This window comes from Physeter macrocephalus, chromosome 4 (assembly GCF_002837175.3).
Source record: "Physeter macrocephalus isolate SW-GA chromosome 4, ASM283717v5, whole genome shotgun sequence".
In the NCBI taxonomy this organism is placed as follows: Eukaryota; Metazoa; Chordata; class Mammalia; order Artiodactyla; family Physeteridae; genus Physeter; species Physeter macrocephalus.
The window spans coordinates 23,949,633-23,963,162 of NC_041217.1; the positions used below are offsets into that span (position 1 = coordinate 23,949,633).

The 13,530-nt window shown below is 41.9% G+C and overlaps 1 protein-coding gene across 1 annotated transcript; it reads left to right on the plus strand.

Annotated features, from left to right (window-relative positions):
- Window positions 1-691: 691 nt before the first annotated feature.
- H3-3A (H3.3 histone A) lies at window positions 692-9,110 on the plus strand. Its single transcript, XM_007128065.4, has 4 exons — window positions 692-823; window positions 2,354-2,504; window positions 3,688-3,841; window positions 8,452-9,110. The coding sequence occupies exons 2-4, from the start codon at window positions 2,377-2,379 to the stop codon at window positions 8,578-8,580; spliced, it is 411 nt and encodes a 136-aa protein (XP_007128127.1). The 5' UTR covers window positions 692-823; window positions 2,354-2,376; the 3' UTR covers window positions 8,581-9,110.
- The last annotated feature ends 4,420 nt before the right edge of the window (window positions 9,111-13,530 follow it).

Consider the following 13,530-nt stretch of genomic DNA (forward strand, 5'->3'; position numbering starts at 1 on the left):
GTTGTCTACGGGCGGGCCGGCCGCACCTGGCCCGGAGAGAGCGTGAAGACTGCCGTCCGGCAGCCCTGCCAGCAGCTAGAGCAGCCCCATCCAAAAGTGGACGCGGGACGCTAGGCTGCTATTTGCAAGCTTCCTGTTGGGTAGTGTTTTCAACTGAGGTGCACCGACCGGGCCGGCGGTGCCCTCTTCCCCGCCCCCACGCCGCCCGGGGCGCCTCGGGGACGCGCGCCTGGGCCCGCGCCGGAGCGGGGCGCCCCCTCCCTCGCCCTCCCCGCCGCGGCCCGAGACGCCCGCAGGCCGGGCGTTCACCGACCGCGCCTCCTCCCGCCCGCCCCTCCCCCCTCACTTCCCCCTCGGCGCCCCAAACCCGGGCTTCCCGAGTTCCAAGACGTGTGCGCACGGAGCAGGGTGGGAGTGCGGGGCCGGAGAGCCGGAGTTAAAACAGAGACGCGCGGGCGGCCATCTCGGCCGGAGCCGGCAGCCCTTCGGCGTGTCTTTTGTGTTTGTACACACACTGCGCGAGGCGGCCGGGAGGAGGGAGCGGGCGGCGCGCGGGGGAGGGGCGAGCGCGCGCCAGCAAACGGGCGCGCGGGGGGAGGGGCGGAGGCGGGGCGCGAGCGAGGGGGCGGGGGCGGGGCCGAGCCTTCCCTCCATTGTGTGTGATTGGTTGGCGCGCGGCGCGGGGGCGGGGCGGCGTGTGTTGGGGGATAGCCTCGGTGTCAGCCATCTTTCAATTGTGTTCGCTGCCGCCGCCGCGCCGCTGTCGCTCTCCGACGCCAGCGCCGCCTCTAGCTCGCTGAGCTCCAGCCGAAGGAGAAGGGGGGTAAGTTTCCCCGTCTGCCCGCTTCCCCGGAACCGAGCCCCGGTTGCCGTCAACCCCGGGCCGGGCCCCGGCGGTACGGTGAGGGGACCCACGGTCCCTCCGGCTTGGCCCACAAACTTTTTGGCCCAGAAATGGAGGTGAGGAGCGAGTTTCCCTCACCCCTCAGGCGGCGGCGGCTCCGGCGGCTCCCCAGTCTCTCGCCGCCTCAGCCCAACAGCAGCAACCGCCGCGTCGCCGAGCCTGCTCTCCCTCCCCGCGCCCCTGGCTCCTCTTTTTTCGGTGAAATCCCGCCCGCCGCCCCTTCCCGGGACCCCAGACCTTCACCACGACCCGCGCGGGCCTCTTAACTACCGCCCCCGGACCCCGGACCCCAGTTTTCGAGCGGGAAAAGGGTGGAAATCGCCGCTGCTTCCCACCCTGGGGTAACTCGCTTTTTGCTGCCTCCCCACAGTTGTTGCTAAGCTTCACCATCTTGTCTCTCTTCTCTGGTCACCGACCATATTTTTTCCCCCGTTTCTCTCTTCCCCATTTCAAAAAACGAGGAAAATTTTTTAAAGAGAAACGTTTTTTTCTCCTTTTTTAGAGAAGCGGAAACTTGATGCATTTGAAATGCACAAAAAAAACTTTTGCATTTTGGAGGGCGGCACGTGGCAGGGGATCGGGCTATTTTCGAGCGATTTGGTGTTTTGTCTCTTTGGTAGGGAATCGGATACGTTTTGCGATTGTTTCCATTTTGTTCTGGTCTGGGAGCCGAGTTTGTGCCTGCGCGAGACGCTGGGAGCGAGGCGGGCAGGCTGAGGGACCCTGTGCCGAGGGGCCGGAGGAGGCGAAACCAAAAGTTTATGTGGTGCTTGGGGTGGACTGGTCGGCTGGTCCCCTGCGTTAATTAAAGCCTGGGTGCGGGGCACTTTTTTAAAAATTTCACTGCGAAGCTTCTGAGGACTGGACGCCAGGACGGTGCTTTGTGGAATGCTCGCTGGTGGTAGCTGTTGTTCCTCTCTTGTTTTTTGAGACGCCTTTTTGTCAACAGAACTGTAGAGATGCAAAAGCAGGAATGTTTTCAGATATTTACAGCAGTCTATCAACTGCCAGACGTAAAGGGGGGGCGGCGGGGGGGTGACCAAAACCTTTTTTGCTGTAATTTGACTCGACCTTTCTGTGGTTTGTGGCTTCGTTCTTTTGACTTGTTAGTGGATCGAATATTTACAGACATTTCTAATTTCTACTTTAATTAAAGAAACTGAAGCGAAGGCTGTTAGGGGTCTTTTTGTTTTGCCGTTTATCGCTCAGATTTGGCATTTTTGAGAGATGATTGGTGTTAATGCTAACAATTTTCTAGTACTACAGTTTGTTTCAGGAAGTCCTATTTGGGTGGTAGACGTAATCTGCACACTTTCAAATTATGTAACATTACAGACATTTTTTTATACTGATCATAATTTCCAGATTTGGGGGGGGCGGTGGTAGTGGCAGGAAAACTTGTATGTTTGGTAGTTGCATATGATGATTTTTGTGTTTTGATGTTGGTAGGTAAGTAAGGAGGTCTCTATACCATGGCTCGTACAAAGCAGACTGCCCGCAAATCGACCGGTGGTAAAGCACCGAGGAAGCAACTGGCTACAAAAGCCGCTCGCAAGAGTGCGCCCTCTACTGGAGGGGTGAAGAAACCTCATCGTTACAGGTATTAAAACAAGAGGAGGGAAAAAAATGGGACAAAGCCTATCTCCCGAAGCAGTATCTATATAATTTAATAAAAAGATGTATAATCATACTTTTTGCTTTAGAGAAACTGATAATTTTTCCTTTTGAATATTTACTAATACTTTAAAATATATATATATAATTTAGTGTTAGGTTTTATTGGGAACATGTTTAATTTTGAAGCCATGATCTTGCCCATAGCCCAAAGGAGAGCTGTATCACTAATAATGTTAATGGGATAGGGTAACATTTTATTTAGCTGTTAGGTGTAATGTATATTTTTTAAATAGTAAAGTGTTGTTTTTAAATACATTTTTGAGGATACTCTTTCTCTTGGTAAAGTAATTTAATCAAGATTGGGTGTCATTTTGTTTTAGGTAAGTCCTTCATTTACTTGAATTGGTTTATTTCCTTCTGTTAGCACAGGTTTGAACTACCCTGAGCAGTGTTGTTAAGGGCATCTGCCATTAGAGGGCAGAAGTTGTCTGTATTTAGGTGCCCTCTGCAAATGATTTTACAGTTAGCCTAAAATAAAAGTGGAAGAAATAAGTCAGAATTGAGGTGAATTTCTTGCTTAAAATTAGTTTTAAAAAGAAAGAAAGAAAACTTCCATATGGAAGATACCATAAAAGAGTATTCACATTTAATCATTCATGAGGGATGTGCAGTATTCAAAGGTATTCTGGGAAATCAAACTTAAATGCCATACGTGTATTTTTTAAAGGAAACTCATTGGGTTGTGCTGGTAGGTCTTTTAGAAAAATTGGGGGTGCCAGTGGGAAGGAGAGTGCTGCCAAATTGAGAAGAGTCTGAACAATTTTGACCTCTTTATTTGTGGCCTAGTACTTTCCCAAGTTGTAATTATAACAAGTTAGTGATATATATGTTAAAGAGGAAGAAAATAAAGGGGACTTTGATTAAACCCGCCTGCCAGGAATCTACTTTAATATCATGCTTTTTGCTTTAAAGGTACTGTTGTGTTACTCTTAACAGGCTTGAATATTCAGGTCATAAATTAATAAGTGAAATTTGATACAGAAGCTGAAGAATAGTTGGGTGATTTATTTTTTGAAAAGTGACTGCGTCTTTTGAAAGCTGATGACCACTCTTTTATGTTTTTTATGTATTTGGTAACCATGTCTTTATTGTGTTTTGTTTTAAAGGCCTGGTACCGTGGCACTCCGTGAAATTAGGCGTTATCAGAAGTCCACTGAACTTCTGATTCGCAAACTTCCCTTCCAGCGTCTGGTGCGGGAAATTGCTCAGGACTTCAAAACAGATCTCCGCTTCCAGAGTGCAGCTATTGGTGCTTTGCAGGTAAAACGGCGGGTGGGAAAGGCTCTAAGAGTTGGCCGTTCCTGCTTTGTACCAAGAACAATTCTAAATCTTTGCATATGCTTGTTAAATTTAATCATCACAAGCAGATGAGGTAGGTCTTATCTATTTCACTGTTAAGATGTCAGAAAGGTTAAGTTGCTCAAGGTCATACAAGCAGACATAGGATTTTAAAATTTTAGACGTTGCAGTGTTTAAAGGGAAAAAAACCTTCTGGTTTGGCTTACAGTTGCTGCAGGACATCAAGAAGTCATGGGGCTAAAGGTCTGTATTGGTAATTAGTTTCAAACAGTGACTGATATAAAAGGAATGTTAGAATAAATGGCTTCCTGGGCCTGAAGAGGCAGTTGTAAGTGGAGAGAACATAATATCTGGGATGGGAACAGGCAGCATAAAAGAATTGTGCATTGAGGTAAAAGAAGCATGAGTGGTAGTTAGGATTAGGTTGATGATAAGGAGAAAAAGATACTAGACTTGTAAAGAGAAATTGGAAGACTTGTAGTTTGCTAAAGGGGATTATGTATGGATTTCCACTTAAATGGGAAACATAGTGAATTTAATCTTAGCTCCAGTGTGTCAGAACTTTGAGAAGTACTGTTTTAGCTGTGGTTATTATATATTTGAAATACTGGTGGTTTGTGCCAAGATTAAAACTTGAAATGCCCACAAGTACGATATTTGATTAGGTATGTGGATATAATTAACATCAATCACTTAAGTAACCTATAATGTTAACGAGTTTGGCATTCGTTAGATCATTGTAACTCAAAGTATGGTAAGACTGCCACCTCCTTCAGAACGTGGGGTTAGAGGTGATTAAAATTGCAGATTGCTAGGCACCTCCACAGACCCGAATCAGAATCTCTTTTGGGGGAGGGTCCAGAATCTACATACACTCCATTGGAGGATTTTTCAAGGCTGCTGTTGCCAAGCTTTTCCTTTATGTGTGAGGAAGATTTGATAGGTGGATTCTACCCTGAAGTGTAATTGGTTGAGCTGTTTCTATGGTTAGTCTGAACTTCATTTCATTGGTGAATTCCAGGAGTAGGCATCCATTAAATTCTCAATGAATTGAAATTACTGAAATTTCAAACTACTAAAATCTTGCAGTGCTGTTATTTAAAACCTTTATTTTCTGTTTTAATCATTGACTATCTTTAGATCCCATTTTGTTTATTACTACAATTGCTAATCACATTTTCCCCACTAATTTTAAATATAGAAATATTGATATCCTCAAGCATTGATCTAAAGCTGCCAGTTTTGTTTTGTAGTTACAGTTAGCAGGGCTATGCTTGAAGAACACACTATACTTGAAAGTCCAACATTGTTGAGCTTAAGTGTCAATGATAGAGATTTGTAAATTGATTACTAAACAGTCTGAGTAAAAGACTATTGTCCTTTTAAAATTCGTGTATAAGCTTCCACGTTGCTGTTACTAAGGTGTGTGTTTTATATTTGTCAGTAAGTGTGGTTGTATTGTTTTTGAGCAAAATGTTCAATTCTGCTGCCTGTACTCTTGCATTGGGTAGTTCTTTATTGGAAGAGTAATCTTTGTTAGAAGTTTATTTTTGTTTTTGTTTTTGTTTTTTTGTTTGTTTGTTTGTTTTTGTGGTATGCGGGCCTCTCACTGTTGTGGCCTCTCCCGTTGCGGAGCACAGGCTCCGGATGCGCAGGCTCAGCGGCCATGGCTCACGGGCCCAGCCGCTCCGCGGCACGTGGGATCCTCCCGGACCGGGGCACGAACCCGTGTCCCCTGCATCGGCAGGTGGACTCTCAACCACTCCGCCACCAGGGAAGCCCTGTGGGTTTTTTTATACATCAGTTCTCTTAAAGATACAGAGATGGAGAATTTGCTAATGGAAATAGGGCAGTAGAAGAGAGCAGTTGAAATAGAATTCCAAAAGTTACTGTTTTTGCCTTTAGAATTACACAGTTTACAACTTTTCTAATACAACTAAATGAGGAGGGGAGGTAGTCCAGTGAGGATGGGAGAGAATTTAGTCTAGGTTTGACATAGATAATCAAGAATTAGCTAACTTGAAATTTAGCCTTTGCCCCTAATGTCTGAGAGTTTGAACTAAGGTATCGTGTTAAAAATGGACATTGGTGGTTTGAAGTGGTGGAAGAGTCAGATAGTGAATATACTCAAAATGTTGTAAATTAACATTTCCTTCCAGTTATAAGATATTTTTTATTTTGCTGTTATCTCAAAATTACGTTCATTACGCTATAAATTAATGTGTCAGTCTTTAATTCCCATCATAGCCTTAATGTTTAGGAGACTTTGGGACATTGGCAATAGAATTAGAAATATATGAGTCATGGTTAAATTCCCTATGAGTATTGACTCTTCTCCCAGAGCTGACCAGACACAACTCTATAAAACCTATAGCCAGGTTGTAAGATGGCAGTGAGAGGCTCAGCTGCCACATGCCACATTTGAGTAGTACTAGGGGAGCCAGTAGATCATTATTCCACTCTTAAATGGTCTCAGAATTGCAGGACCTGTTGGCTTGTCCATATAGCAGCTCATAGTGCTGTGTTTTGCAGAAGCCTTCTAGATTTCCATAATCCTGAGATATGCTGGGTGAAACAAAAAAGAAACTAGTTTCTTTCTTGAGGAACTTCAGTCCTCGTATTTGATGTGTGTTGTGAACCCGTAAGAGTAGGTAGGCTACAGTATGTTGTGTTTCCTAAATTTTTTACCCATTTCTAGAGTATCCCAAGAATTAATCCCTGAACATTAAGGACTTTTGCTTTTAATATATTCTTTGGAATAGGTAAGATACACGGAACTAACTGCATAGAAAAGATGCAAATTTCGGGAATTCCCTTGTGGTCCAGCGGTTAGGACTTCGCGCTTTCACAGCCGAGGAGCCGCATTCAGTCCCTGGTCAGGGAACTGTCCCGCAAGCCACATATCCCGGCCAAGAAAAAAAAAAAAAAAGAAAAGTGCACATTTCAGTTAGGGTTCAAGATCTATGTTAAGTACTTTAAGGGCATTAAAAGATGGCTAGTGTACAAGGCCAATGTGATTGCCAAGGAATTAGGAGTTCAAAGTTACCTGCACCTGGGAACCAGGGGCAGGAGGAGTGTTTGCTTTCTCCTTCATGGAATAATCTTAGGTAGTCCATAAAGGGTAGGGAAATAAGACTTAGCTCTTGATAACAAATGCTGCAGAAAGACATGTAGGGATAGTAAACTTTGGGTGAAACATTTTTATAGAAGAGAGAGATTAGGCTAAAAAGAATGAAGATATAAATGTAGGAAATAATTTTTTTCATAAGATGGACTAACGTTAAACCATTTGAATTAATTGTTGCTGTGTTAGTGCTTTTAAAAGCAGAATCTCAAGTTTTATTGGCAAAGTCAAAATGTTTGTAAAAAGCAAATCTGGTTCTTCCCATCTCTGTATCTTGTGTGTTATGTAGTATTGTGGGGCTTGAATTGCTCAAGTATTCTGTGTATTTCTCTTTTAGTTTTATTACCTAAAGTTTCCAAAATGGAAATAATTTTTTTAATTAGGACAAAAATAGCAGTTACAAAAATCTGTTTTTTTCCCCTAAATGTATCTCGAACAGAGAGATAACTTGCTTATAGAGAAGCCAAATAACGTCTTTCATTTAGTGTGTTCCTAATCTACTAAAACAGTTGGACTGATGACTGGACTGGTAGAACAGTAGGTTCATTTCAAAATGAGTAATCAGATGTTTTAACCTAGACTAAAGGATTCTTCAGCTTTTCAGACAGCTGTAAGATGTACTAACAGTTTAAGAGTTAATTATAAGTAGAAGCTCCCCTTTTTTCCTCTTTACATGCCAAGTGTTGGTGAATGATTCACGTAGCTACCAGTTTTTGAGTGAAAGTAGGGATAAGAAGATGCCTTCAGAAAAGTCTTAAGAGTATAATGAGAAAAACCAGAGGGATCAATGTTAATGCTGGGAGGTAGCAAAAATGCCATTACAGATAGGGGTGCATAGAGGAAGGTACAGTTAGTGGGGGACATGGGGGCATATCTCAGCAAAATAGGTCAATGTACGTAAGTAAGACACAAATCTGGTGTGTTCTGGGACCCAGTAGCACTCTAGTGGTAAAACTGAGGTGTTAAAGGAAAGGTAGATGAGGACCATATGATGGAAACCAGTGGTCAAACAGATAAAATGAAGTGTGAGTAAGATTCAGAAAAAGGAGGACACAGCAGGTAGGAGAGTATATTACTTTGGATTAGATACATGATTCTATTTATCTTTCTGAGGATGAGAATGAATGTTAGAATTTAAGTTGGATTTTTTGTTTTACTCAAGACACATTTCAGTTAACTAAAAATCACATATAACATTAAAAAAATTAAACTTTTTTAGTAGTGAAATTATTTGACTTGTATTATTTGATAAAGACTTGAGTTTTCACTTTCATAAGCTGCCTTTCAGCCTCGTTGCTCAGATTTTAAAATGTAAGCATTTGATTAAATAGTCAACATCTTCTGAAGTAGGTTTTTAAAGGGCTCAAAAACCTCATCTTTTTAACTGATACAGATATAACTTAACTATTGATAATATTGATTATTTTTTTCTTTATTCCTGTTGTAGGAGGCAAGTGAGGCCTATCTGGTTGGCCTTTTTGAAGACACCAACCTGTGTGCTATCCATGCCAAACGTGTAACGATTATGCCAAAAGACATCCAGCTAGCGCGCCGCATACGTGGAGAACGTGCTTAAGAATCCACTATGATGGGAAACATTTCATTCTTTAAAAAAAAAAAAAAAAAAAAAAATTCTCTTCCTGTTATTGGTAGTTCTGAACGTTAGATTTTTTTTTTTTTCCTGTGGGGTCAAAAGGTACCTAAGTATATGATTGCAGGTGGAAAAATGGGGGACAGAAATCAGGTATTGGCAGTTTTTCCATTTTCATTTGTGTGTGAATTTTTAATATAAATGCGGGGACATAAAGCATTAATGCAAGTCAAAATGTTTCAGTGAACAAGTTTCAGCAGTTCAACTTTATAACAATTATAAATAAACCTGTTAAATTTTTCTGGACAATGCCAGCATTTGGATTTTTTTAAAACAAGTAAATTTCTTATTGACTGCAACTAAATGGTGTTTGTAGCATTTTTATCATACAGTAGATTCCATCCATTCACTATACTTTTCTAACTGAGTTGTCCTATATGCAAGTACATGTTTTTAATGTTGTCTGTCTTCTGTGCTGTTCCTGTAAGTTTGCTATTAAAATACATTAAACTATACCTGCTTTTGGTCTTTACTATCACCCTTATCTGTACAATTAACTTACTTGAAATTTCCATATTCAGAATAATTTTAGTATCAAGTGTTTTGTCACTTTTTATCTGAAACTGTTGAGAGAGGAGGAAAGTATAAGCTTTGTATGGGAAGGAAACTGGAGCTAATGGCTTTCCTCCAAATTTTTAAAAATTTGAAGATGGTATATCTATTTTCCAAAACCAGAGTTTGACTATGGATATGTGTACTTCTAACCAGCAATTCCCAAACCTAGCTGGCCAGTAGAATCACATGAAAATAGTTAAGTCTGTATAAGCAGTGAAAGTACATTTATAAACATAATCTCTGTTATTAAACTTTGAATATTTAATGGTAATTTAACTGCAAATGTAACAGTCCAGCTCAAAAATTAGTGCATCAGAAAGCTGGCTATTTTAAGATATTGTATATTAACCTTGAAGTTATTAATCAAGCACCTATAGTTCATTCTTACCACTGTTTTATTTAGCATTGGGGTGATTAATGTGAAATGAGGATGGTGAACCTTTTAAGACTTACAACATTTCTTATTAGAGAAATGCAAATCAAAACTACAATGAGGTATCTCACACCAGTCAGAATGGCCATCATTAAAAAATTGTCTACAAACAATAAATGCTGGAGAGGGTGTGGAGAAAAGGGAACCCTCTTGCACTGTTGGTGGGAATGTAAATTGATACAGCCACTATGGAGAACACGGTGGAGGTGCCTTAAGAAAACCGAAAGTAGAACTACCATACGACCCAGCAATCCCAGTACTGGGCATATACCCTGAGAAAACCGAAATTCAAAGAGTCATGGGGGTTCCCTGGTGGTGCAGTGGTTAAGAATCCATCTGCCAATGCAGGGGACACGGGTTCGAGCCCTGGTCCGGGAAGATCCCACATGCCGCGGAGCAACTAGGCCTGTGTGCCACAACTACTGAGCCTGTGCTCTAGAGCCCGCAAGCCACAACTACTGAAGCCCGCGCGCCTAGAGCCTGTGCTCTGTAGCAAGAGAAGCCACCACAATGAGAAGCCTGTGCCCCGCAACAAAGAGTAGCCCCTGCTCACTGCAACTAGAGAAAGCCCACGTGCAGCAGCGAAGACCCAATTCAGCCAAAAATTAAATAAATGAATAAATAAATTTATTAAGAGTCATGTACCACAATGTACACTGCAGCACTGTTTACAATAGCCGGGTCATGGAAGCAACCTAAATGCCCATGGACAGACGAATGGATAAAGAAGGTGTACATATGTACAACAGAATATTAGCCACAAAAAGGAACGAAATTGGGTCATTTGTAGAGGCATGGATGGACCTAGAGACTGTCATACAGAGTAAGTCAGAAAGAGGAAAACATCATATATTAACGCGTATATGTGGAATCTAGAAAAATGGTACAGATGAACCGGTTTGCAAGGTAGAAATAGAGACACAAATGTAGAGAACAAACGTATGGACACCAAGGGGGGAAAGCAGGGGGTGAGGGGGTGGTGGTGTGATGAATGGGAGATTGGGATTGACATATATACACTAATAGGTATAAAATAGATAACAAGAACCCGCTGTGTAAAAAATAAAATTCAAAACAAGGGGCTTCCCTGGTGGCGCAGTGGCTAAGAATCCGCCTGATTGGGACATGGGTTCGAGCCCTGGTTGGGGAAGATTCCACATGCTGCGGAGCAACAAAGCCCGTGCGCCACAACTATTAAGCCTGCGCTCTAGAGCCTGTGTGCCTAGAGCCCGTGCTCCACAAGAGAAGCCGCTGCAATGAGAAGCCCGCGCACCGCAACAGAGTAGTCCCTGCTTGCTGCAACTAGAGAAAATACCATGTGCAGCAACGAAGACCCAACGCAGCCAAAAATTAATTAATTAATTTAAAATCAAAACAAAAACAGAAAGACACATGCTCCCCCAGTGTTCCTTGCAGCACCGTTTACAACAGCCAGGACATGGAAACAACCTAAATGTCCACCAACAGAGGAATGGATAAAGCAGATGTGGTACATATATTCAATGGAACATTACTCAGCCATAAAAAGGAACGAAATTGGGTCATTTGTAGAGACGTGGATGGACCTAGAGACTGTCATACAGAGTGAAGTAAGAAAGAGAAAAACAAATACTGTATATTAACGCATATATGTGGAATCTGAAAAAATTGGTATAGACGATCTTATTTACAAAGCAGAAATAGAGACACAGATGTAGAGAACAAATGTATGGATACCAAGGGGGAAGGTGGGTGGGATGAATTGGGAGATTGGGATTGACACATATACACTATTGATACTCTGTATAAAATAGATAACTAATGAGAACCTACAGTATAGCACAGGGAACTCTGACATTAGTTGTAGCATATGAGCGAAGCTGCTCTGGAAGTGAACTGAGATGAACTAATTCATGTCAATAAGATATAACATTGGGCTTATAAACATTGGTGTTAAGCTCCTTTTTAGCAGTAACTTCATTTTTAGATTTTAGGTCATTATAAAATCAATGTGAGAAATATGAGATTTTTTGAGAGCCTGTTTCTAGTTTGTTGACATGGTATCCTAGTTTTAGTGTGATCGTTTGTATAGGCTTCTATAGGCAGGCACTAGTATTACTTGGAGTATTGGCAGGAGCATATGTTCACTGCAGTTTAAGCTACTAAGAGCCAATTGAAGTATGTTTGATACAAAATAGATGAACTTGGCACTCAAAGCAGGCACACAGATGTCTGGTCAATGTACCAAGCTTGTCTCAGTATACCATGGTCTGTTAATACTTGACATGTATTCTCTTATTCCTAAAAGGTAGGTAACTCTTTCCTACTTAACTAAAGAGGCAATGAAATTTGGGAGGATTATTCTTATTTGACTAGGGTCTAAACAATATGCATAATTTTGAGGTCAGGGTTATTCTTTGACTTAGATATGAATGTGATCTGCCACTCCCATTGATGCTTATTAACCTGGGCTGAAAATCCTCTTACCTGCTATGTTTGGAGTTGACTACATGAGAATTTACCTAGGAAAAATCTATAGTGAATTAGAGTTGGGCCCAAAGTGATATGCAGGGACCATAGCTAAACTCACCACTTGTTATTAAGTTCAGTTTTCAGCATCTGTAACCGGTGATAACCAGCTTTTGAATGTGAAGTATCTTATGAACATAGCTGATTAATACGTAGACGTTTCCAGAAAATATTCCTAAAGTCTAAGACAAATTCACAGATGAAAAACCCTATGAAATCATGTGGTAAGATAAAAACTTTAGATAAGGTTTTAGGGAAATCGGGGAATGCTGGAAGAACTTCTAGGAAGGAATTTGGAAATGTCATTCTCTTAGGCAAATGAGGGGAGGAAATCGTCTCTTGGCTAAATACTGTCAGGTGGGTTAGTGCTTGAACAATGTCCAAGCTCTTGCCCTTCTCATCTTGACAGCCTAGAATCTGGGAGGAAATCAACTTTGCACATTTGAATATATCGAGGATCTGCTAGATGCTGAGTATGTAAAGCTATAAAGCTGCTCCAATTTAAATTCTCAACAACTCTGTAAGGTGGGTACTATTATATACCCTATTTTACAGGTGAAACTTGCCCAAGATCACACAGTAAATAGAGGGGATGGAATTTGTTCCCCGGTAGACTAAATCCAAGGCCTTGCTCTCTAATTCCCATGCTCTAAGTGTGAGACATACAAATAAGAGCAGTTAATTTGTCGGGGGCACTAGAAGAAGTTAAGGAAAGTCTTGACAGTAGAAACAAATGGGGGCCAGGGGAGACAAAATTGGGAATGAGAGGGAGAGATTATAGAAATTACAAGAAAACTCTTCATTTGAAAACATGCTGCTCACCACCTGCTCAGTCTTGAGCTAACCCCTTAATTCCTTCCTCTTCCTCTCCTCCATTAAATCCTGTTGACTTTCTCCAAAAGTGCATCCAAAACTTTCCACTCACTTACTCCTTCTACCATCCTAGTCCTAGCTGCTATCAGCAGCTAAGGTATGGACTATTGCCATAACTTAAATCAGTCTGCATTCATCCACTCATTCCCTCCAGCCTCTTCACACAGCCCCCAGAGAATGTTTCTAAAACATAAATCATTTCAGATAATTTCCGCACTTAAAAATATCTAGTGACTTCCCATTGCTCACAGAGTAACATCTAAACTGGCTCACGAGGCAGGCCCTGCATGATCTGGCCTTGTCAATCTTCTCTTTCCACCACTTGCTTATTAAGCTGTAGCCATACCCTCTGCCCACATACCCTTTGTCACAGCCCTTGGCTTTATTTCCTTATTTATCAAAATCTGAAATTACATTACACTTTTCCTGACTCTACCCCTACTAGAATGTGCTACAAAACAGGGGTTCATTGTCTTCTCCATTGTAGCCCCAGTGCTGGTACCTAG